This window comes from Ictalurus furcatus, chromosome 3 (assembly GCF_023375685.1).
Source record: "Ictalurus furcatus strain D&B chromosome 3, Billie_1.0, whole genome shotgun sequence".
NCBI lineage: Eukaryota > Metazoa > Chordata > Actinopteri > Siluriformes > Ictaluridae > Ictalurus > Ictalurus furcatus.
Window position 1 is genome coordinate 26,780,567 of NC_071257.1, and position 27,534 is coordinate 26,808,100.

Consider the following 27,534-nt stretch of genomic DNA (forward strand, 5'->3'; position numbering starts at 1 on the left):
TGTATTGTTGACAAACATTAAAGATATTACACGGTCAATGCACAGCAAAATGAGTAACGTTAGTTATATGGATAAACTCATACTTGTAGTTTTATCCAATTTACCTCATCATGACTCCAACAGTCAACGAGTTAGTGAGTGGACAAACGTTAATGACATGGTGTCTATTGAAGCAAGAACAAGGTTTAATAGAGCACAAACAAGTGAGAAAATGACAGTTGTGCTCTGAAATTTACATACCCCTTGAAGAATCTGCAAAATGTTAATAATAAAAATAAAAAAAAAGAGGGATCATTAAAATTGCATTTTGTTTTTTATTTAGTTCTGCCATGAAGAAGCTATTTCACATAACAGATTTTTACATACAGTCCACAAGACACAATAATAAGTGAATTTACACAAATGCACTATACAGAAGATACTGGAAAAGCAAACAATGTGCAGGACCTGGAGGGTTTTTCTGAAGAACAGTGGGCAGTTTAACTGCTCAGGACAAACAAGGGACTCATGAACAACTATCACACAACACAAAAACAGTCGTGGATCATTCAAGACTCTTGTAATTACAGAACATTTTAATGTGTTTATTATTAAGCTTATATCGTGTTTAGGGTCCGTCCCTCTGAATGAGCTGTTACTACAGAGCTGATAAAGCACAAGCGCATTAATATAAACCTGTGAGTGAAATTATCGCTGGCACCGTTGTCAAAGCTGCCGTTATAGAAAATGAATCAACACCTTGATCACCAGAATCGACAAATCAACAGTGCTGTGGTACAAGAAGAAATTAAAATCCAACATAGTGCTTTCTATCACTTTTACTGTTCAATAGGACAATTATGTTACTGTTATTTTTTTGTGCATTTATTCATCAAATGAAATACAGAGAAAAACAGAAAGCTTTGTTTATTGTTCATTCAATTTCAGCTAGATTAAAAGTGTTGACCCATAACCCGTATGCCCACAAATACAGATACCCTTTAAAGAATAAATAAACAACTGAAATCTGTAATTAAATTAAACAAAGAACTGTTTTTATGGTAACAAATACTCTGCATAGAATTTAGATTTTCCTATGTTGTGTTAAAGAACACCTTTATGCTCAGTAGAGGCACTTACACTTAATATTATATAAGAGTAGAATTATGTAAACTTTTTAAAAGAGGCAAATGATTGAAAATGATCAAAATAACCACCACCCAATTTTACAAGAGTGACAAATTTCATTAAATGATCATTATAGTATGAAGTGATCAGTGGCGTACCGACAGTCATTAAGCTGCATGTCACTATAGCACAGTTTCTAAAACTGCGTATTATTCAGCACCTTCCAACTCTTTTTGCTAAAGCCTGTTCTGTCAAATTCATCAAAAAAAGAATAAGTTGGTGTTTGTATTACAAAAGTCACAGCAGGTGCTCAGATGAATGAGAGCGAGTGATCTTACAGGTTTAAACATTTGCTCAGATCTGTATTAATCTCACAGCTCTGAAAGAGAACTGGGCAGATATTGGGAATGATGTGAGAACATAATGAGTATTAGATTATGATGTTAACCATGCCAAATACATCATATTCAGGGAGTAAAACAGTCAAGGCCAATTACATTTAGATATGTTAAATGAGAATAATCAGGGTTGCTTAAATTTGGAGCTTAATATGTACATACAGTATGATGGCCTTGGAAAACCTTTCCCATTGTGAAATTAGAAGTCTGAACTCTACATGAAATACAAACGTTTCTCTTTTATCTCATTCACAAGTATAGTTTTAACATTTTAAAGCCTGGTTACCTACAAAAGTGAAAAGGGAGAAAATCACTGAAGCATGGTGGACAGGTTGATAATCAGTATCTGGCACATTTTCTATGGCACATAACTTTCCAACAACTTGATTAAAGCCTGATGTTCACTGTATGAGGAAACACACACTAAGGTTACATTCACATGACCAGCTTCATTACACAAATCATTTTTTTTTGCTCAGGTTTGTCCATCTTGACTGTTCACATTCATAATAATAAGTGACTTCTGTCTGTCTTTAATGTGAATGCATCTCCTGAAAGCCCCGCGCATGCACATCAATATCAGCAACCAGTCTGTATAGGATTTCGCCGAGTTGTTTTGTGATTGTTGCGACCAGAAAGGTTTGATTTTGTGGTGGCTTTTTTCAATATTCCTGATGCAATTTGCAGAGTTTTTTGTGCATTTTTTTTTGGCAGAAAACTACTTGAGTTGGCAAAATTGCAATTGATTGAAATTGTTTTGCATGGGCTTTCACAGTGATGTTTGTTGGTAAGTAAGAATTGTGTTCGACGCACGTGAATCGAAGAGGCACATGTGTATGTGTGTATGGGAGAGGTAGTGTTGGAACTGCGGTGTGAAGAATATTTATATGGGAGAGGATTTCTCCCAAAATGAGCCACGTTTTCGGCTACGCAGGTCCACATTCTGGGCAATTGTTTCGAACACTACTCAGTGTCGGTAGCAATCAATTCGATTCCCTAAATATCAAGTAAGTCACTAGTTTCCCCATCTTTCCACTCAATATAGGCATGGGTGTTGCTGTTCTCTATTGTTTTTCTGCTGACACTATGATGATGATGATGATAGTGATGTGCGCATACACGTCCAATCTGACCATTCTCATATACGTGGCGTAGACAAATATTGGGTCCACGTACAAAAGTGGCTCAGGTCTGAATTGAAAAAATCTGATTTTTGTGTTCACAAATTCCAGAAAATCAGATTTGTGTCAACTTGGTGATGTGAACCTAGCCATCTTTAGACAGACTGACTGTTTTGTTAAAATCGCTCCTGATAAGCTGGGCATGGTTTTATAGAATTCAGCCACAGAAACCTCCACTGGGTTTTCCCAAACAACCCTGAATATAATGCAGGTAATTAAGGGGTAGGATTTTTTCCCCCTTAATGCTTTAGAAAGTGGTTAAAGCAAGACATACCACTTACAGTACAAACGATTATATGAAAAACAATCTTCTGAGAAGCAAACCTTTAAACCCTCACATCCGTTATTATAAAAGGCAAAATTTGATGTGTTGAATACATAAAAAAGTGTTGCACAATGTATATTGGTTCAATTAAAAAAAAAACCCATATCAATAATAAAATAATTCTGAAATGTTAAACACTATGTAATTATCTATTTCTAAAAACAGATATAGGTTTAGTTATCCAGTGCAATTATGACAAAAGGTACAATTTATCCAAAATGAATGAATTATAACATAGCTGTGCACCGTGATATTTAAAATCGATTTTTCAGCTTTACCTTTAAGGCAGAGGCTCCAAAAGTATGTTTAATTGCTGTCTTCACCTACAGTAAAATAATAACAGTAACTTAAGCCTGCGGAACCCTGAGGATTGTCTAAAATCAGCAGCAATTCAACCCAGTAAAAGCACACTTTAATGTGAAAGTAACACTCGTGTGTGGACCATGTACTTTAGGCTGATGCTCTTTGGTTAGGGTGTCAAAGGTCAAAGTTCACTTAGTCAAACAGAGGCATGCATTTACAGCACTTGACCAGCTTGCCCTGATTCTTGGCTTCGGTGTTTATCAGGCTGTCCTGATAGTTTCCGTACTCCTCGATGGCGTCCTCCACACGAGTGATGTACAGCCAGGTCACAATCACACCAAAGAACTGAAAAAGAAAAGGCAGAGTTTGACATAAACCATCCAGGACTACAGTAGTTAAGCTGGTTACAATGGCAGTCTGTAGATTCAGGAAAGAGAATTTGGTTCTGAAATGTTGTAAATTTGCTGGCATACTGCTTGTCTTCTCTTGTTCATTTGCTTTGCAAGGAAAGAAAGAAACAGAAAAGAAAACCAGAGAATAATAAGTCTTTTATATCTAGACCTATATCCTAGTGAGGGAATTTCTTTGCAACTGTAGATTAAAATCATGAGCATTATCCACCTACTTTATTATTCAACCCATTAAGCAAATATATAACATTATTTATTGAAACTTGGGGTGACTTTTGATGAAATGTGGTCTGTAAAGGTCAAGCTGTCAACAACTGCACGATCCTGTAGGTTCATTCTGTACATCATCAAGAAAATCCGACCCTACCTCACCGAACAGGCTACACAACTACTAGTCCAGGCTCTTGTCATCTCAAAACTGGACTACTGCAACTCACTACTCTCAGGCCTCCCAGCCAGCTCCATCGAACCCCTTCAAATGATTCAGAATGCAGCAGCACGTCTCGTCTTCAACCAGCCCAAAAGAACCCATTTCACACCCCTCTTCATCTACCTCCACTGGCTTTATGTAGCCGCCCGCATCAAATTCAAGGCCTTGATGCTCACATACAAGATCTTGTCTGGATCAGCACCCTCTTACCTCAACACTCTCCTTGAGGCTCACATTCCCTGTGCGATCGATTAATGACCGGCGCTTAGTAGTGCCTACTCAGCGTGGCTCAAGGTCCCTTTCCAGAACCTTCACACTAACTGTCCTTCAGTGGTGGAATGAACTTCCAACCTCAATCCGGACCGCAGAATCTGTCACTATCTTCAAAAACTACCTAAAGACCTACTTCTTCCGTGAGCACGTAACTAATCCCTAAAATGCCAATCCCACATTATTAAAAAAACAAAACAAACAAACAAAACACCTCTTCTCTGCTCACTTTGCTTCTCTAGAACTCAATTATAAATCTTGTAAGGTAGCACTACTTGTATTGTTCTCCGCTCGACATATCGCTTTGCTTGTATTTCCTCAGTTGTAAGTCACTTTGGATAAGAGCGTCTGCTAAATGAATAAATGTAAATGTAGAAACTGACTATTCTTATTAGTAGTTGATAAGTTGATGATCTCCAAAATCATTTCATTAAAAATGGTACCCAGTATACAATATTAGAAAATAAATATTCCAGATAACAACAGTCATTTTTTGAAACCTGTAAATCTAGGGCTCACATGAATCAACAATGACAAACTGCACCATCTCTTCTTAACATCGTTAACTCAAACTCACATCCATTCTTGTTTCATTTTAAACACTGACAACACTTACATGCATATTAATCGGAATTTGGCAATATTCTAATTAGTACCGAGTCATGTAAACAACACAATCTGATTGCCCGATTCAGATTAAGACAATATTCTGATTCCCACCCCTGGAATATGCCTTTAATTGGAAATTTGACGCATGTAAACACCTTATTCAGAAAATCCACTGAAAGAAGATATATGTGCATGCTCAGTCTGCAAGGAATTGTGGGTGCTAACAGATGCTTAGCTGTAGGCTCGGTATTTAGGAATTTCAACTCAGGCGTACTTACAACAACCAGGTATACACAAATTTTCCGATGCCTGCAAGCATATAAGAAGGCTGTGCACTTATTCGTGATAATGTAGGAATTCCCAAAAGGTTAATATTAAGAGATTACCCTTCAGGCATAAACATCTCAAGTTGCTGTTTCTCAACTTGGGCTATGGCACTGCCATTTACAGAAAGAGCTCAGTCAGTAAGCCATGCATAACTTCATTGCTGATACAGTACTGGGCAAATGCCAGCCTTAAACACACACACACACACTCACACACACACACACACACACACACACACAAACAAATGACAGATTTATCCATCATAGCCTCGAACTCTGCTGGATCTTGTTCCTGTTTAATGATTAAAAAAATATATATTTTCCATAAGAATTTTATTATTTTTTTATAACACATAAAGTTAAAATTTATCCATATCTGACTAATGTTCATGTCCTTATTGCATATTACAGCTCAAAAGAGTTTATATCTTATAATATATGAATAAATATACACATTTGGAACAATATTTTTTCATAGATGGATAAATTTTTACTAATTGTCAAAATGATATAGATAAAACATTTTACAAGGTTAGAAATAAAAAGCTGCGAATGTTATGAGTATCATACAAATAACTGGCTTCGAATAGTATTATGTTCATCTTTATACTTGTATACATATACATCAGTGAGCAGAACTTCATCTGAGCACCGGAGACACTTAAAATTCTTCAGCCGTTTCCTCTTGATGGCAACATCACAGCTCATTCCTCGTGTCCTCTCTGCCTCATTTCCTGTGAAGTGACTGCCTACAGACACAGAGCGGCTAGTCTAATGTAAACTCCACCATGTTTGTACTCCGCCAACATACCGAGAAATGTAAAGTATTGCGATTTGAAATTGTATATTTGTAAACAGCAAAAATGAGAAGCGCAACACCCACAGTAGTCAAATCTAGAAGCATACGATGAGGCACATGGGCCTCTGTGTAATGATGAACACTTCATAAAGCGTTCTTTTAAAATCAAAGTTAGAGTGATGCACGGCAGACATCTGAATCCAGCTCTCAAAGGGAGGTGTTTATTTAAAGTGCTAATCTGATGGAACACCTGCACTTTCCCCCGTTTAAGCAGAACAGCCATTTTGTTTAAAGTATGGCTTTGTTAAACCAGGGTGTTGCATAATGAGCCTATGAACACAGCTGGAAACACTAGCTGAATTAATACTTAAAAATATTTTTACTGAAGGCAACCATTCAGAACTTTTTTGAACAACTGCAATTAACAGAGATGAGGTACACACACTGATCAGCCATAACATTAAAAGCACCTGCCTAATATTGTGTAGGTCCCCCTTGTACGGCCGAAACAGCTCTGAACCGTTGAGGCATGGACTCCATAAGACCTCTGAAGGTGTGCTGTGGTATCCGGCACCAAGACCTTAGCAGCAGATCCTTTATGTCCTGTAAGTTGCAAGGTGTGGCTTTCATGGATCGGACTTGACTGTACAGCACATCCCTCAGATGCTAGATTGGATTGAGATCTGGGGAATTCTGGAGGCCAAGTCAACACCATGAAGTCTCTGTCATACTCCTCAAACCATTTCCTGAACAATTTTGCTTTGTGGCAGGGAGAATTGAAAGAGGCCACTGCCGTTAGGGAATATGAAGGGGTGTACTTGGTCCACAAAATAACATCCACATGAAATCCAGGAGCCAAGATTTCCCAGCAGAACATCCTGGTATCATTTCTTCCCCAGGTAAGCGATACACACACCTCGCCATCCACATGATGTAAAATAAAATGTGATTCATCAGACCAGGCCACCTTCTTCTATTGCTCCATGGTCCAGTTCTGATGCTCACGTGCCCATTGTATGTACTTTTGGTGGTGGAGAAGAGTCAGATTTTCATAGATTTAAAAAAAAATATATGTTTACCTTCTCTGGTCTGATTTGTGAAGTGAAAACAAAAACTGTTTAAGGACAACCGGACAAAGAAATATGCATTTATTCTTCACCTTAATTTCAAAACAGATCTCTCATCCATTTAGAGACCAGGGCGCTAGTCAAAAGTCAAAAGGTGTGAAGCCATAAACTAATTTTAATGGTTATGCATGGAAAGGTAACTGAGGTCAACAGCCAGTGATAATAGCTGCTTATCTGGGCCTTTGTAAGGAAGAAATTTTATGTAGCTGGACCTTAGCCAACTTTCGTTGAATAAACCTGCTATGATGTTTCACGACGTAAAAGTTGGTAGTGATAGTGGACACATAAAAAGCATAATGTAGGGTTCCAGTGTGGCGTACTAGAAAAATATTCTCATTATCGTCTTGGGAAGGTTGCGAGTTCGATTCACGGCAATATCACAGTTACTGGTGTTACTCACTGCTCTGTTGATTAGAGCGTCACTAGCCAATCATTTGTCTGTCAGCATGTATACACAGAAGATTATGGTTTAAATAAATAAATGAAAATTTCTGCGATAATAAAACACAACTTTGGTGATGTTCTTATTATAAGCCAAGATTAGTAATCCATTGTCATGACAAGATTTCTAACTTTGGTTTTAACAGATAAAGAATGAATGTTAGAATTTCAGTTTCATCCTGGTTTAACAGTAAAAAAAAAAAATATTCTGTGACATCCAGTCAAAAACAATACTAATCTTGTTATTGATATACTCTGAACTTCAATAATGTGGACTGTATATCAAACACAGCACTGGTATTTGATAGTAAATTGACTGACCACAGACTATTCAGTAATTTTACTACACAGTTATCACAATAATTTATTACATTCAGGTTACAGTAGGTACAGGATTTCGCCTATTATTTTTCTGATTGTTGTGGCCAAAAAACTTGATTTGTAGGATTGAAAAAATTTGTGTCTTTTTTGATGCATTTTTGCGGAAAACAAGAATTGGCAAAATCACAATTGTACGAAATTGTTTACACTGTCTTTCGCAGTGATGTTCGTTGGTAAATGAGACCTTTCAGCTGTACTCACACATGAATTGAAGTGGGCTTTTTTGTAAAATTGGCAAGCTGCTCTGAATACTGCGGAGTTTGCTTTCTGCAATCGCAAAATACTATATATACATATATATATAGTATCTTTGTGCTTGGTATTGAATATCCAGAACATTTTTATATAATGTGAAATTTCATGGAAATTAATTAATCACATGATGATGTTACTTGTTAAAAGCAAAACACTTGCAAGAAACCAAACAGGGCACCACCAGCACACATCAAAATCACTTTGACTTGTCTAAGAGAGTGTGCTAGGTAATATGTGCTGGGTCAACATTTTGATGAATAAATGACCAGCAACCTCAATAACAAAGTGCCAGTCTGCCAGATCACACAGCTTCTCATCTTAGCCTGCAGTGATGACACAGAATATCAGCAGACACAACACCTAGACCTATAGCTTTTTAGTAAGAACAAAGTGTTCTAGTGTTTTAGACCAAGAAGAAATCAGCAGCAGCAGCTCTGAAGATGATACTACTACTACCACCACCACTACCACTACTATTACTACTACCACTACCATTACTACTACTACCATTATTATTACTACCACCACCACTACTACTACTACCATTACTACTACTACCACCACCACTACTACTACTACCATTACTACTACTACCACCACCACCACCACTACTACTACCATTACTACTACTACCACTACCATTACTACTACTACCACTACCATTACTACTACTACCACCACCACCACCACCACTACTACCATTACTACTACTACCACTACCATTATTACTACTACTACCACCACCACCACCACTACTACTACCATTACTACTACTACCACCACCACCACCACTACTACTACCACCATTACTACTACTACTACTACTACTACCACCACCACCACTACTACTACTACTACTACCACCACCACCACTACTACTACCATTACTACTACTACTACTACTACTACTACTACTAAAAGATTTACCAAAAGGAGAACACAACTGATTTGCAGTTTGCCAGCAGAGTCAGAAGGCATGTCAGGACCGTAATTAAGACAAACTTTCCTGCTTCACATTCACAGATCTGAAGTATTATGTTTGTATTCATTTCTTAAAGGTTTAGTCAAGCAATTGCTGAGACATCGTTTTCCAGAGAATGTGTTTGTGTGATAAAGTTATCACTAAGGGTTTGAGAGATTTAGTTAACACTATCTTGAGCTGTTTGTCATGTATTGAGCGCCAAGTAAAAAAAAAAGTCCAACGTCTAAGGTAGCAGTATAAAGCTAGAATGACTGTTACCTCGCATTTGATTTGGTGATGGTATTCACTTGTTTAAGTTACTGAGACCGCCACTTCTAGGGTTAGGGTTAGGGTTAGCAGTAACCGTGTCTCAGCAGTACAAGCAGATGGATGGAAAAAGAAGAAATAAAGCTATGACGTATGTGACGGAAAATCAGAAAGAGCAGGAAATGTTATACTATTTCAAAATTGCACTTTAATCGCCACAACCTTAAACTAAAAACCGCAAAGGCTAATTGAGGAAAGGTGATTTGTGTTGATGTGGCATTTATGTAAATGTTTTTTTGCCACAAAGACAAGGAAATGCAGTAGTGTTAAGGCATAATCACTGAACAGAGAGCCAAGCACTGACGACATCATCTCTGAAGATATTTCTCACACTTCAAACAGAAAACTAAGCGTAAGCATCTGATTCTAATATCAGTTACTCAAATGCAGAAATGTAAGATTTATCCTTCTATAATGCGGTTTGTAAAATGTGAATATGAATTAGTTTATCAAAACTCTACACCTGATACTAAAGTAAAGAAAAGGTTCCTTTCCTTTTTGCTCATTTATCTTCACCTCAGTTGAGTTAATGAAGCGAGGAGTGAGTGAAATATTCACGCTCACAGCCTGACAGTTTTATTCTGCACTGTTGTTGCTGTGAACAGTGGATTTGCATGAAAGCACAATAGCCTTTCAAAACGTCTTTTCATCAACTCGTTCAGCTTTGTCTAATCAGCCTCTGTGGCACAAACGTGAATAGAGCGAAACGGTTTCTTATACTGTTACAAATTCTGTGATAATTAATTACGCCATATTGTATTGCTGTAGGAGCTATCACTCATGCCATGGATCTGAGAATATTTTCTATTCAAATCTTCAGAGCTTTTTTTTTTTTTTTTTTTTTTAAAAAAGGGTGTGCTGTTATAGGAAAATAATCCATGACAGTGTGGTCTGACAAGCAGTTGTTTTCACCGTGAAGTTGATTATTTTCCTATAACAGTATGCCTGAAGTGTTTTATTCCTCTTATACCACAGCAATTTGACATTGATTAAAAAAGTTAATGTATTAATGAACAGCACATCATTCTTTTTTAACCATTTATAGTTACACTTTATAGCGTGGAACATCTGTGAGACAAGTTCCTGTTATCGCTTATGTTACAGCATGTATTAACAATTGTTTCCTCACCAGCCTCTCGTTTACTCTCTCTTGAAGCTAATAGGACAAAAATAGGCAGCTTTTCATGTTACCAAGATACCCAAAAAAGCACAAAGTCCTCTCTCCTGAAGATTTTCCCATGGTGGAAAATGTACAGAGAAATCTAAACAGCACATTTATGTTTGTGTGAGAGTCAAAAAACTATTTTGATAAACCTTGGAACCCATTACCTAATTCGTTCCAAATTGAATATATTATGCTTGTATTACTACAATATTTTCAACAGCTTTTAATCCTAACATCATTTTAAATAAAGACATATAATTTTAATGTTATTTACACCTGTACTAGGCTTTTACCAAACGAGGACAAGTTTCAGAAACATGCACAGAAATCACAAATGAAAGGAAATCATTATAAACACTTCTAAATACTTACAATGCTTTCATTACTGTGAAAGATAACCGTCATTTGGAAAAACATGAGAGAGATTCATATCTGCCTATGCAAGAGGCTATACTGAACTCACATCCTTCAGGTCAAAACTTTAACCACTGAGCTACCATAAAGTATCTCTCTAGCCACTGATTATTAACTGATCTTCCGGTTTTGCAGAACAGAACATTTGTTTATGGATTTGTACTGACCTCTGACTGTCCTGATTTCCTGCATGAGAATTCCTCTTTCAACTCAGGAAAGACAAGAGTTTATTGAATTTATTGCCATTTTGTTTGCAATTGCACAGGATTTAAATTCTAATTTTTTCAAATTTAAATTCCTAAGTGTGGCTTCTTTTTTTGGTGCCTTTTTGTATGTATGGTTTCCTGAAGCAGGATGCGGTTCTTTTTCTTCATTATATGTTTAATGAAGTCCAGAAAACTTCAACTGGTTTCATCTGTCAGAAGTCAGGTTAGTTCAATTTATTCATGAGACAGACAGGACAGAGTAGTAGAGTTAGAGTTAGTAGTTTTCTATCCTGCCTTGACTGCACAACATTTTCTTTTAACCATGATGCTAGTTTTCAGGATTTTTGGTTAGTTTGTAAGACTTCTTCGTTAGTTTGTAATGTATTCAAATAAACAGAACATGTCTATGGTCCATGTTCAATTCTGGACTTTTTTGTGTTGAGCATGAAGATGAAGATGAAGATGAAGAAGATGAAGAATGAATTGGCAAATATGACTTCATAAAATTAGAGAATATGGGAGTATTCTTATTTTGATATGATATATTATTTTTTAATAGAATATTATTATTTTTATTGTTACATTCATTTGCTAAGTATTGATAAGTATAACTCTTACCTGAGGAAGTAAAATACCAAGTAGGAGTCCAGCCATAACCTTGTAGTTATCCATTAGCCAGAGAAAGACAGCATCAGTGCATCCTCGCACATATATGGTGCCTATGAGGTCTAATCTCTGATGGTTCCCAAACAGAAAGAAAATATTTTACCATTTCAAACAGCTATAAATCACATTCATTATTTTATTGGGGTTTTTTTTGCAATAAACTCAATAATTAAACACTTAAACCCATTAAGTGCCAGAAGCATATGAGCCTATTAAAACGGCATAAATGTAAACTAGTTAAGCTTTCACATTCAACAGCTGAATCTATTAATTTTATTATTTGGTTGTATCTGTCAATACAAAAAGAATTAAAACCCTGCGCTGTGTTTTCCGTTTGTCTGTGAGAGAGATGGGTAATTGTGAGTCAGTATCATTGTGAGTAATCAAACTTACCTGTTTTTCTAGGGCTTTGTACCCACACAACGTATTTGTAACTTCATTTAGCTGAAAAACAAATTAAATGCACATTAACATCAACAGAGACATGACAAAACAAGAAAAAGCTGCATCATAACATTAAAACTGTCCTTTTAAGCATTACTGATAATATACTGCATTAACGCTGGTGAAAACCATTTGGCTCTATCTTCTGTTCACTGTTTTTGGGGGGGTTTTTTTTATATCTGTTTTACAGTATATCTGTTCTTTATCTGTTTATACCCTAATATTATCCCTTATATTAAGACAGTAGTACATTCTTAAAACTTCTCTCATGATGAAACGCACATATTTTACTCATTTCATTTTACATTATTGGGCTTTTCAAGGATTTCCACATTTCAGCATAAACTCTTTTACTACAATAAACATTCAGGAGATATAGAGTGCTACAAAGGTAAAACGAGAAGAAATAATGTGTACAAATTAACGACCAGGAAGAAAATCTGGTACTGTTCCTTCAACTATGTACAGAAGTTTGATTAGCAAATGAAGCACCAAGCCTCTGTGCAATTATTTCACTGTCCATCCAACACGGTTATAGAAATACTTGCACATAAATGTTAAGGGTAACTGGTAAGGCAGCTGTGGCTCAGGTGGTAGAGCGGGTTGTCCACTAATCTTAGGGTTGGCGGTTCGATTCCCAGCCCACATGACTCCACATGCTGAAGTGTCCTTGGGCAAAACACTGAACCCCAAATTGCTCCCGATGGCAGGTTAGCGCCTTGCATGGCAGCACTGCTACCATTGGTGTGTGAGAATGGGTGAATGAGACACAGTGTAAAGCGCTTTGGATAAAAGCGCTACATAAGTGCGCCATTTACCATTTACAGTTGTGGATCATTTCTTGCTGATCTCCCACAGTGCTCTTTAGAGAGTTCCCAGAGATGTTCTGCTAAACAGCATTTTCCAGTCATACAGCTGGCACCCTTTCAAATACATTACTATAAACTCTGATTTCATTTTCACTAAATTTCATTTATCATATAATTCCTGATATTTTGACATTATAAATATTTGATTAGAGACTAGATTAGATTTCTTCGGTTGAGTGTTGGTATATATACTTGGAGTGGGAAACAAGGATTTGGTTCAAAGACATGGATTTGGTTAATTACCTTGCTGATGAGAGAGCTCAGAGGAAAATGGCCAGACTGGTTCCCTAACTCAAATAACCAATCTTTTCAAGCATGGTGAGCAGAAAAGTATCTCAGTCTGGCCATTCTACTTTGATCTTGCTCATCAACAAGCCATTTCCACCTGCAGAACTGCCGCTCATTGGATGTTTTTTGTTTTTCCCCACATTCTGATGTTTGATGTAGTTGCATGAATGAGCAGGTGTTACTCTTAAAGTGGCTGCTGAGTGTATAAATACACTATATGGCCAAAAGTTTGTGGACACCTGACCATCACACCCAAATGTGGGTCCTCCCCAAACTGTTGCCACAAAGTTGGAAGCACACAATTGTACAGGATGTCTTAGTATGCTGTAGCATTTCAATTTCCCTTCACTGGAACTAAAAGGCCCAAACATGGTCCAGCATGACAATGAATATGTCCACAAAGCGAGCTCCATGAAGACATGGTCTACCAAGGTTTGAGTGGAAGAACTTGAGTTACCTGAACAGAGCCCTAACCACAACACCACTGAAGACCTTTGGGATAAACTGAAATGCTGACTGCATGCCAGGCCTCCTCACCTGACATCAGTGCCTGACCTCAGTAACGCTCTTGTGGCTGAATGAGCACAAATCCCCATAGACACACTCCAAAATCTAGTGGAAAGGCTTTGCAGAAGAGCAAAAGGGGACTAAATCTGGAATTTGATGTTTAAAAAGCACAGGTATGATGGTCAGGTGTACACATACTTTTGGCCATATAATGTATTTAGCAATACAGTATTTAAAATATATTGGTTGAAATTATACTTGACATACAGTATATACACAATGTATGCAATTATAGAATATACAGTATGTAGAAATATAGCATTTAAAATAAGTAAAATATACATACACTGACATATTAGTAATGTTCTGTAGTGTGTGCGTGTGTGTGTATATATATATATATATATATATATATATATATATATATATATATATTTCACTGAAGATGACATTTTGTAGGAAAAACAGGCAGAATAATAACAGGTAAAGCTAAAGGATGGAAACTATGTTTTAGATCAGGCTGGAGTTACATAACCATGCAACAGGTACAACAGTGCTGACAGATAAAGTGAACATAAAGCATGTATTGAAATGCAATATATAATAAAGTCCATCTGGGGAAACAACTGAACAGAGGAAAGAAAACAACTGGAATTGGAAGTCAATTTACATGACTGAAGGGGAAGGAAATTTCAAAAATCAAACATGCTGTTCACAAACAGAAAGCAAAGCCAAGTAAAAGACTTAAGAGACTCAAATCAGTTAAAAAAACAAAACAAAAAAACCCCACAATTTTTCTAAGGTATATTAAAGTGAGGAAACCAGCAAACCCTAAGGGCTAAATCATCCAAACATCCAATTTGTGCCTTACCACAGTGATGCTGTAAACTCTCCATTAGCTCAGGGTCAGTTATTATTACATTCGTTAAAAAGTAACTCAAATTGTGTTAATAGTTCAAATGAGAGTAAAGATCTTTATCTTGAGGGAAAACTGCTTAAGGCTGGCAGCAAAAACATTTATGTTTGTCTCTAAAGCAGCACCAAAAAAGGAAGTTATTTTGTGACTAACAGTGTTGCACTTGGAAATTCTGAAGCTCTTGTAAAGTTTTCAGCTACAGACCCTTTCCCATGTCGCACTGCTTCTATGGGCTTCCATGGCAATTTCAAGTACACTGCGTTTTAATGGAAGGAAAGATCAACACTTATTGGACAACAGGCTTTTAATACAGACGCCGTGCATCTGGGGGTCAATAGGAGTGTGGGCGAGTGGGTTGTGAACAAAAAAAAACAAAAAATCTCAGCATTAGTTAGAGACAGTGCTCTCTTCGCTTGTCCAAAATATTATAAATAAATTCTAAGTCTAAAGTTCCCTTTAAAATTATGTTAAGTTAGTGACTACTCTTTTCAATTAAATTTAGCTAGCTTAGCTGCTTTGAGGGCAATATGGCAGACACTGCTGCCCTTACTTACAATGAGAGACTGAAAACTAAGCAAGAAGCCAGACCAATAAATGAAACAGATAAAATAGAACGCAAAAAGATTCAAGCAGCCAGTTAAATAAGCTTACTTACTTTACTTACTTAATCCACTACATTCCAATGGGGACATAGGCGAAAGTTAAACAGGCTGAGAACTCAATGATAAATACAATAGCTGTGAAAATGGTGGCTTGTGATTTCCATCACAGTAGCACAATCTGGACCTATGAGCTATGCTTCACGAACCCCTGAGGGTCACCAAGACACCAGTTCAAGCACCAGAGGTGTAGAGGACAGTGGACATGCAAAGATAAATAAAAGATTGAAATCTTTAATACACTATCAAGTGTGGATAGTGAAAGAGACAAACCTTGCTATCACAGCATGTATAAGGCACTCCGCAGGCCAGAGGTCCTGGGGATGAACAGTTGTGGTACATGTTCACTGCCCAGTCGCTGTACTCCATCCCACCACAGCATTTGAACTAGGTAAAATAAAATCACATTTGTCATCATATATAAATACATCAGATTAAAACCTGAGAAAGGACACATTAAAAATAAGTACACCCCATGGAAAAGGCTTTTTTGACATATTTGGACAAGCAAACATTTTGTAGTAATTTTCACAATGTAGATTAACAAAAAACAAATCAGTCAAATGGAAAAGTAAGTACACCCCTACATTTAACACACCTTAAAATCCATAAAATTAGAATCGTTTGCTTACGATTGGGTGCCAGTGATTAGAACCTGCTTAGGGAGTGCAGGTGGAACTTGTCTTAATTATACATCTCTCGTATCTAATGTCTGGTGTTCCCTTTGTTATTGAGGTGTGTGGTGTGATGCCAAGATCTAAAGAGTTCTGTAAGGTCTTCAGAAAAAAGGTTGTGGATGCCAGAGTCTTGCAAGGGAGATTTAAAAAGATCTACAAATTATTTTAAATACATCATTCCACTGTAAGGAAAATTATCTACAAATGGCACAGATTTCAAATGACTGCCAATTTGTCCACGACTGGCTGTCTCAGCAAATTCAGCCCAAGAGCAAATCATCTGATGCAAAAAGAAGTCTCCAAGAACCCCAAAATTTCATCAAAGGATCTGCTAGTAAGTCTTGCAAATGTTGGTGTCAAAGTGCCTGCTTCTACAATCAGAAAGAGATTGCATAAAAATGACCTGCATGTGAGGCGTGCCAAGAAATTTTTGCCTTTGCAAGTCTACAGTTTAAGACCAGGCTTTTTGGAATGATCACGGATAGAGTTGTTTGGCCACAGTAACAGCAGACATGTTTGGCGCAGACCAAAGACAGCTTTTCAGGCGAAGCACCTCATGCCAACTGTGAAGCATGGTGGTGGAAATGTTATGGTTTGGGGTTGCTTCGCTGCCCCAGGGACTGGACAGCTTGCATTCATTGATTCAGCTATGAATTCTGCATCATATCAATGAGTGCTTGAAGATAGTGTGAGGACATCTGTCCCAAAGTTGAACTGAAGTTGGACCTTTCAACAGGATAATGATCCTAAGCACACTAGAAAACCCACCAAGGAATGGTTCAAAAAGAAGAAATGGAGGGTTATGGAATGGCCTAGTCAAAGCCTGGATTTGAATCCCATTGAAATGTCGTGGGGGATTTGAAACGGGCAGTACATGCAGGAAAACCCTAAAACATCTTGCAACTGAAAGAATATTGCATGGAAGAGTGGTCAAAAATTCCAGCAAGCTGATGTCAAAGACTGGTGGACGATTGTGCAAAATGCCTACAAGAAGTTATTTCTGCTAAAGGGGGCAATACTAGCTTCCAAGGTCAAGGGTGTAATTATTTTTTTCCACAGAAGAACATCGCATCTATTGATATTTCTGTTGAATAAATAATAAACAAAACCACAAGGAAAATTAGCTTTTTCAAAGTATATCAACTTCATTAATATCCACTGTTTCAAAGATGATCAAATGTTTGCTTGTCCAAATATGCAAAAACAAAACAAAACAAAACACCCAACAATTTCCATGGGGCATACTTAATTTTTCACATGCTTATATTTTTGATGAAAAATATTAAGAAACTTTGAGGGTGCTACTGTGATGCTATGCTCCAGTGTTAGGTGCTGCAGGATTATTATACTGCCAGAACACATCAAACAGCACAACACTTAATTATAATGAGTAACTGGTAAGATTGTCTGAGTGAAATGAACCTGGGTCAACAAGACATGATGTATGGAAAGTAAAATGAATTATCTATGCTGATTTGTATTCATTTATTGAGCCAAAGTTTTCAGGAGGAAATAAATGAATAAATATTAGTTCTCTTTCTCATTCCCTAGACATCACAATTCCCTAGCACATCGCAATTCATATGCCAGTCCCTCATCTGATCTGAACAGAATATATTCTGAGGCAATTATTTAAGCAGTCACTAGATCCTGTCCAACTTAACACAAAGTCTCTGCTGTGGCACATAGTTGATGAATGAATAAAAATGAACAGCAGCAGTACTACTAATACGAATATTAATAATACTACAGAAGTACTACTACTACGGCAACTACTACAACTGCAACAACTACTACTACTACTACTACAACAACAACTGCAACTACTACAACTACTACTGCAACAACTGCAACTACTATTACTGCAACAACAGCAACTACAACAACAACTGCAACTTCTACAACTACTACTGCAACAACAACTACTACTACTACAACATCAGCAACAACTACTACTACTGCAACAACTACAAAAACAACTACTGCAACAGCACCAACTACTGCTACTACAACAACAACAACTACTACAAAAACAACTACTGCAACAACACCAACAACTACTACAACACCAACAACTACTGCAACAACACCAACTACTACTGCAACTACTACTACTGCAACCAACTGCAACTATTAGAAAAACAACTACTGCAACACCAACTTCTACTGCAACAACACTACTGCAACAACAACTACTACTGCAACAACACTACTACTGCAACAACTGCAACTATTACAAAAACAACTACTACAACACCACCAACTTCTACTGCAACAACACTACTGCAACGACAACACTATTACTGCAACAACAACAACTACTACTACTGCAACAACAACTACTACTGCAACAACTACTACTGCAACAACAACAACAACTACTGCAAAACAACTGCAACTATTACAAAAACAACTACTACAACACCACCAACTTCTACTGCAACAACACTACTGCAACGACAACACTATTACTGCAACAACAACAACTACTACTACTGCAACAACTACTACTGCAACAACAACAACAACAACTACTGCAAAACAACTGCAACTATTACAAAAACAACTACTACAACAACACCAACTTCTACTGCAACAACAACACCTGCAACCACTACCATTACTGCAACTACTACTACTGCAACTGCAACTATCATCATCAGCAGCTGATGATGACATGCTTCAGGACATGCTGGCTTGGAAAACCATCAACTGTGGGGAGGTAACAGTAGCCTTGCATTGGACCACGTCAACCATATCGTTGATTATTTTCCAGAATGCCACACCCCAAAGATTTTATTTCTTTTATACCACAGCAATTTACCAACATTAACAATTATTTTATTTATTAAACAATGTCATTCTTTAATCTGTTTATAGTTATATGTTTTGGCATGTCTGCCAAAGAGGTTAGTCCCTGTTATCATTGATGTTATATCAGCTATAAACAGTCCTTCACAGGCCTCTCTTTTTCTCTCTCGCCTCAAGTTAATCAGCCCAAAAACAACAACAACAAAAAAAAAAAACAGTTACTCATGTTACAGAGAAACTGCAAAGCACAAAGTCATCTGTCCTGAAGACTTTCCTGTGTCTGAAAACTTTTAGGAACAGCTTAACCTTTGACTGTTACTAAGTGGTGACACTGGAGACTCGTTCCAATAATGCTAAATAAACATCTCCTCAGAAAATACCATATAAATAATTCCAGAGACTGAGTTGTTACTATAGAAACAATAAAATATTAGATTTGCCTTGCAGCTGGAACTACTCTAAGAGCTACTGTTTTAGAAAACTAAATCAACACCTTCTGACCAATCAGTTTTGAGATTTCATTAGTGCTGTGGCGAAAATATTATATCCCAATATTTAGGTTTGCTGACAGAGTGCCGTCAAAATGCTAGTGCTGCATGCAAATCCTATTAAAAAAAACTATACTCAAAAGATACTCATAATCTACAATACTTGAATATTTAACAAAAATATTTTAATATGCAATCAGCTATCTGTGAGTAAGACAGTGTTATAAGTACTGATGATACCTGCGATACCCTTTGTGACAACTGTACTGTGCCATAATTTATCACTATGACATTATTATACAGTCATATGGCCCAGACCTACTTAATATAATAAGATGGATGTGACAAAGCTATAATGTGTTTTGTAATTAAATAACTTCCAACATTTGCAGAAAATACAGAGCTTCTCTGACAGATTCCAAAAGCTCTGACAGATTACAGACTGCCATTAACTGCTACCACAGTTACATACTTGTAAACTGAGGTCAAGAGGTGAAGACCACGTGATGCCCAGAGAGGACTGACATTTACTATCTTGGCAGGAATTTAAAAACAGGTGAGTAATGGTATGGGAAGCCAAACAACTCAAAGTCTCACTAGGTAACACGATGCGAACCACTGACCAGCGCAGAGCGGGCAGATTTTAACCGTGCTCTGTGGACCGGTTTGGACCTCCCAGCATGAGCCACAAAATCTGCATGACCCACTGAGCCGTGGGTGTTGTATTGGAAAGGATCTCAGACAGGTGGAAATGCCAAAAGGCTTACGCTTACTTTGAGGCCCTTTGAAAAGGACAAATGTGCATAATGTGACTGTTGATAGGCGTCAGACATGAGCCTGAGAAGCAATGATTATATAAACCATTGGCAACTACTTGCCTTTTCAGTAAAATTCCGAAATAATAAATCTCTATTTATTCAAACAAGGCATACCATCTTTGCATAAATTGTGAACATCTAAAAGATCACAGCAATTACAACAACCACGCTGGAGCATACAGATTCGAGCACTTGGCAGTGAGCAGACAAAGTGAAGGAGTTTAAGCTGTTGGCATGCAAAGAACTGAGAAATCTGTCAGGATTTTATGAATGCACTGTGCTGCCTTCAGAAACGTACTACTTCTTAAATCCTAGTCACAAACCAGTTGAGAGGAATGTTTAATAAGGAATTGTGAGAATTCATTCGCTAAGAGAAAGAGCAGGTTTGACCTGGGTGCTAGAGATGATGGTATGAATGTACATCAGCAGTGATATAATGAACGTATATCAGCAGTGATTGGCACAATTCACATTGCCATATTAAATTGTGACTGATTTCATATATAAAAAACAAAATATACTTCATACTGATTACTCTGTGTCAAATATATGTTTAGCTAATTGACAGCTTATATACAGTAGGTGGCACATTGTCGATTAACTAAATGGTAGTATTTCATTTCATTTAATAGAGAAGGCTTCTCAGGGGCATTTGAGGGGGGTTGAGAGGCTGTGATAGAAATGGTAATGGAACAGTAAATTTGATTTTAAAAGTATACCTTTATCTTTCATTACCCCCCCCAATAAACAATAAACATATTGTCTTTAAATCTTGTTCAATTGGATTCAATTCAGATGATTGACTGGGCCATTCTAACACCTTTATTTTTTTTTCCTCTGAATCTAACTGAGAGTTTCCTTTGCTGTATGCTTTGGATCTTTGTCCTGCTGGAAGGTCCACTCACGTCTCATCTTCATCATCCTGGTGGATGGCAGCAGATTCTTCTCAATAATCTCCCAGTAAAGGGCTCCATTCATCGCTCCTTCAATTATATGAAGTCTGCCAGTACCATGCGATGAACACAGCCCCACACCATGATGCTTCCACCTCCAAACTTCACTGTTGGTATAATGTTTTTAGAGTGATGTGCAGTGCCATTTCTTCTCCAAACATGGTGTGTAGTACAACAGCCAAAAAGATCAATTTTGCTCTTGTCTGACCAGACTACACTCTCCCAGTATTTCATAGGAGTTGTATCAATGAGTTGTAGCAAAGTTTAAATGAGCTTCGACATGCCTTTTCTTTAGTAATGGAGTCTTGCGGGGTGAGCATGAGCAGTGGAGTGCGTCGCGTACTGTTTTCTCTGTGACGATGGCACCTGCTGCCTCCAAGTGTTTCTGGAGCTCTTTCCGAGTGGTCCTTGGCTCTTGGGCTACTCTTCTGACTATTCTTCTGACTCACTGGTCAGAAATATTGCGAGGAGATCTTCTGTGTGACTGGCCCCAATGGTGCTTACTGGAGGATTCAGAAGATTTGAAATATGTCTGTATCTGATTGCATCAATGTTTCACAACAATAAGGTTGCAAAGGTCTTGGGAGAGCTCTTTGCTTATAAAAAAAATACTTTTTATAGGTATAATTACTTACAGATTTCAGCTGGTTCATTGCCTTACCTACCTTCTAGAACTGCTTTTCCTTAGTGTGTTCAATACTTTTTTCCTGTGTCATTCCACTTTATTACACATAACTTTATTTATGGACTTTAATGTTGTGAATTCTTTATATTTCTGGATTTCTTGAGTCAATATTGATGTCTGGTGAAAATTTCATGTGAACAGCCTCATTGGAAATATATTTACTGAAAAAAAATGTTGTCACATCCAATACTTACTTCCCCCACTATATATCTTTGTCAGGTTAAACATGTAAAACAATAAAGAGGTTCAGCTGTCAAAACTGGTTGGAAACATCTGAACTAGAGTATTGATTTAAACAGCTTTCATACTTAGCAGACAACTACGCCAGAGTAATCATGACTTTGTAGCTGGTGAACAGCAGTGGTCTTCAATCTTATCTGCAAAGAACTGCAGGCTTTCATTCCAACAAAGCAGGACCTGATTTCCTTGTTTAATCAGTTCCTCTTAGTCACCAATCAACTGTGTTCTTCCAATCAAGTGTGCTTCCTGTTGGCTGTAATGAAAGCCTGCAGTCAAATCTTGGTCTCTAGTGGTACTGCTTCCCATATGACAAGGTGACTGTATCCCTTACTAACTCTACAGTTACATCAATAGCTCTCAATTACTGTTCAGAAATTTTTGCAGACAGGTGAGCTAAAGGTAAAACTTGTTGAGAGGTGGGGTTTTTATTTTAGCTATCAGATGATGGGAAATCTATAATGATGTAAGAAATTACAGACTGCCTCTCAGCAGATTCCACCCCGAATTGTGTTAGGATAAGCTTGTTCCCCAATAAGGCAGAATTATCAAAGGGACAATTTATCTGGGACTCAGCAATATGCGTATAATACCACCTAAAGTGACATTCACACAGTTATAGCATGGAAGCGGCAGTGGGACATCAAGATCCTTCCCTGAACAAAGGGCTACGTGACCATAATTAGCATTGAGAAAGACATTTGTCTCGATAATCCAATCATCATCCTTCATCATTTGGGGTCATTTGTAACAACATCAGTACTGTGAGAACGGAAAGTGATCACATCAAATGCTATCCGTAATTTACATTTAGAATGAAACTTCATTTACATTACATACAGAAAACCTGGTTTGAAACACAGTATAAAATGTCTGTCCTGATATTGTTCGGGGTTCACTTTGACTCCAACGAACCAAAAGTGCTTAATGTACTTTGTCACTGCCATGCCGTAATAAAGTTATTCTTCTTTGAGATCTTCGACGACATCTTAATTTTTTCTTACAATGACCTCTTTAGAACACTCAGTAGCACGGATACTGTCTTAGAAATAATCATGCTATCATGGATATGGAAAATAAACAAAGACTATACGCAAGAAATCTAAAAAATCTATTATAAATCTACTAAAAATCAGAGTCAAATTTGGACTCTGCAAGTTCTTACCTGTTTTTGAACAAAATCCATCAAGTTTTTGAAGTCTAGATCGTCATAGTAATTCACCATGCCTTTACGAACATTTTTGTTAAGAAGATTCATTGTCTGAAATAGGAAAACAAAATACAATTTAACTAAATTTTACACTGAGATAATAAAAACATTTTTGACATTTCCGGTCCAACCTCTTCTACTATTACAAACAAGCATGATTTTTTTTTTTTTTTACTGCTCTCAAAGCTGAATGTCAGCCTTTAAATATAAGCTAAAGTAAAGGCAATTATCTTCTTCAGAAGCCATTAAATTCTGAAATAAAAAAAAAATGACCCAAACAATTTAATTTAGAAATGATTCAAAATCCTTTACTCTGTTCACATTTTGTCACACTGAAGACTTACATTAACATGGATTTTTGCTCCATTTTACTAATGAATTTCTGAACTACATGTAAAGGCGGGGTTGACTGTTGCTACAGATGAGGACATGTTTCTTGAAGGAATATCGACGGTGATTGCAGCAAATGCAAACATAATCTCAATGTGCAAGGCCATAAAAAAATACAATTAAAAACAATCAAATAAATGTTCATATGTCCAATCTATTTTCCAAAAAGGGTCAGCATAGTCTGTACGTCTATAGCCTATTAATGACAGGATTTGTATTTTAATGTACCTAGCACACTATACTGTAGTGCATCAGTGGCTATGCACTTTGAAAACTATACAAATCTCTGTCTATCAATCAATTTATGAAAAGTGCCACCATCAGTAGCAATGACTGACTTGTTATTAGCAGCCTAGAGAGGGTGTTTATTGTTTGACATAAAACCACAACTTGTAGAAATTTGTGGTTGAACAAAATGCATAACTGCATTTTCCATATGGCCACGTAGCGGATAGTTGTGTAACTGGAAACACATTTCTTAATAGACGACGTGACTGAACTCCAGAATCACTGAAATACTCCTTCCTGATACATTAGTAACCCTAAAAATTGTGTTTCATTATGATTTTAATTTGAGTTTTAATAGGAGTAGAAAAAGCATAGCATGGAAAGCATACCCGTCACACACTACTTCATCCTAAGATGGCACTCTCATTGAACACATTTCAAACCTATTGCACTGGAAGTGAGAAACTGAGACCTACTCGGTTCCTGAACAGCAGAGCCACAATTCCACCTGTGAGCTCCAAAATCAGACAGATTGCCAATGTGTAGAGGAACTGCAATAAGGAACAGAAGAAGGTGAGCACAAAAATCAATAATCTACATTTAGGAACAAGAGGTGTTTTAATAGTAAACATAAATTGTGCTATTGTTGTGTTTGCTCAAAAAACCCAGAAGAAATAAAAATTGACAGACTTGTCAAGGGTCACAGGCTTCAATTTTTTCTTTAGGCCTGAAGCACAGTGTACCCTGATGGTGTTTGTCACTCTACATGATGGAAAAATAAAGCTTTAAGAAAGTATCCCTGTGAGAGGAGAGTATGTTCAGCGTTGCATGAAGAGAGAGTTGGATAATGAGGATTGGTTAGTTTATTTGTCACTGACTACGTTTACATGGACAGTAGTAATCTAATTATTGACTTTATTCTGAATAAGACAATATTCTGATTAAGGTGTGTACATGAGTTGCTTTTAGAATATTCCTTTCATGTTCCCATTTTACATGTTATAGAGCATAGATCAATTAACGGCACACGTCATTAGGTCCCCACGCCACGCAGTCCGATGTTCCCTTCATACAGTTGGTCTTCGTTATGGTACCATATACAGTTTTTGGGCATTTAATTTTTAATGTTACGAAAGCTTCAAGTGCAGTTAATTATTTGTCATGCTATACGTGCAAATAGATGACTGATGGGCTGTCCGAAACCAAGTATTTCACCTACTATAGACGTGTATTTCGCCTACTATATAGTAGTTAATTATGCGGTTTCAGACGCAGCCGTGCTCTCTTGTTTGCCGTCAAACGGTTGAGCACTGCCGTGTGTGTACATGTCCTGTCGCAAAATGCGGTGAAAACGGCCACCCGACATTAATAGTGTGATTAAGGTGTGTACATGTCTGTAATGCACGTTGATAATGCGGCTAAAATAGGAATACTCCACATGTCTTAATTCGATTTGTGTTTACTTCGAGTATGACTTTAGTCGGATTACGTTAATCAAAAATTTCTGTTTACATGCTAGTTTCTTAATCAGAGTATTGTTTTAATCGGGTTAATATCGGAATATCGTTGTCCATGTAAACGTACTGACCGTTAGGGTCAGGCATGAAATTTTAATTCATCTCGTATTCATATATAATTTCTCTATCTGTTCCTGCTTCTGGAAGACTTGAATTCTTCATTAGACGATACTAACATATTGACTATATTATTATGACTAATTATACTATAATTATTATTTGTGTTCCTGGAATTGATTGTTTGTAAAATGTAGGCAAAATTTTATCCATCATAAAAAATATTATAAATATTAAAATTACTTTTCCCCAGCTCTTTTTAACAGACATTTACTGCTAAGCTTGTCTCGCTGTACATGTAGTCTATGCAAATATATCTGGGGCTTGACCCATTAAAAATGTGCAATTGAAAGTCAAAGGTCTGATTACTTTCACCTGTAAATGAACTGAATTGTGAAAGCAGAACCCTGGTGAGTACATGGATATGATTACTGAGCTTCTTCAATTACATGTCAATTACTCCATTGACCTGGAAACCCACCCCCACCCCATTTCCTATTCAACCACAGTTTTAGCTTCAGCTGCACTTCAAATCCTCCATCTGCATCAAACCATCCTTCTTCAGGTCTTCTTAAATTGAACCGCTGTCAAGACTCTAATGTGAATCCACTTTAGATCTTAAAGACCTCTGCATGCATTTCTCCAGAATCAAAAGGCGAGACTGGCTATAAAAGGCTAAAAGAGACAGAGACGGTCAGGTTCAAACTCACCACTTTGAGGAGAGTCAAGTTGTCTCGCAGCGCCGCCAACACACCAATGAAGGAGACGATAAACATGACAACCCCTAGTATGATGAGGATGATGGCTGGAGCAAGGAAGATCCCCTCCAGAGTTTTATATCGCTGCCTCTCCACCTCAGCATAAATGCCAATGGCCAAGATGAAGCTGCCGATCAGCTGAAACAGACACATCACCTGGGTTATTCATTCTGCTGTAAATGCAAACTGCAAAGATGTTCTGTAAACTAAACAAGAGAAAAATGTTCCTCATAGATTTAGTTTCATACATGAAGCAGTTCTTTCTGCCCCAAATGTATTTATTATTATTCTTGAAACACACTTAACAAGGACAGACCTAACTTAGAACCAAAGACATCATAGGAAAATAATGCTACTACTAAATCTTAGTAATCATTATAATAAAAATGATGTTTATAATGACATAGATATTGAAACTGACTCCAAAATAAAGTGTGTTAGTAAGGTATTGGACCACAACCAGCCACCAGACAAGCTTATATGTTCCTCGGCATAGATTCTACAAGTCAGATGGATGAACATCACTTTTCCAAAGGATATTTCCCCAATTAGTGTTTTGGTGATTGTGTTGGAGTGCACTGTAAAACACATAGATCCAAAATCTCTCGTAGATGTTTAACTGCGTTGAAATCTGGTAACTGTGAAGGCCATAGAACATGATTTGCATAATTTTCATTCTCATCAAACCATTCAGTGAGCTCTAGTGCCCTCTGCATGGGGGTGGGGTTATCCTGAAAGAGACCATGCCCACAATTTGGCTTTGGAGGAGGATTTTGGGATTGAATACCTTGAAACATTTTATGACCGTTGCAAATGCTTATGTGTCTGTGATTAACATAACACATACACAGCACAGCTCATAATGTATATACAAGTCAGTCGTCAATTGTGAGAGTAATTATGCTGTAGATGTGCAGGAAA

General features: G+C 37.2%; 1 protein-coding gene across 1 annotated transcript in view; it reads right to left on the minus strand.

Moving 5' to 3' along the window:
- Positions 1 to 362: 362 nt before the first annotated feature.
- tspan15 (tetraspanin 15) overlaps positions 363 to 27,534 on the minus strand; it is a 46,258-nt gene continuing 19,086 nt past the window's right edge. The window contains exons 3-9 of the mRNA XM_053621439.1: positions 26,566 to 26,751; positions 24,758 to 24,832; positions 23,619 to 23,714; positions 16,058 to 16,171; positions 12,495 to 12,545; positions 12,054 to 12,170; positions 363 to 3,659 (exon numbers count right to left, since the gene is read on the minus strand). Coding sequence (XP_053477414.1) covers positions 3,507 to 3,659; positions 12,054 to 12,170; positions 12,495 to 12,545; positions 16,058 to 16,171; positions 23,619 to 23,714; positions 24,758 to 24,832; positions 26,566 to 26,751 — 792 coding nt within the window. The 3' untranslated portion in view covers positions 363 to 3,506. The remainder of the gene's footprint in view (positions 3,660 to 12,053; positions 12,171 to 12,494; positions 12,546 to 16,057; positions 16,172 to 23,618; positions 23,715 to 24,757; positions 24,833 to 26,565; positions 26,752 to 27,534) is intronic.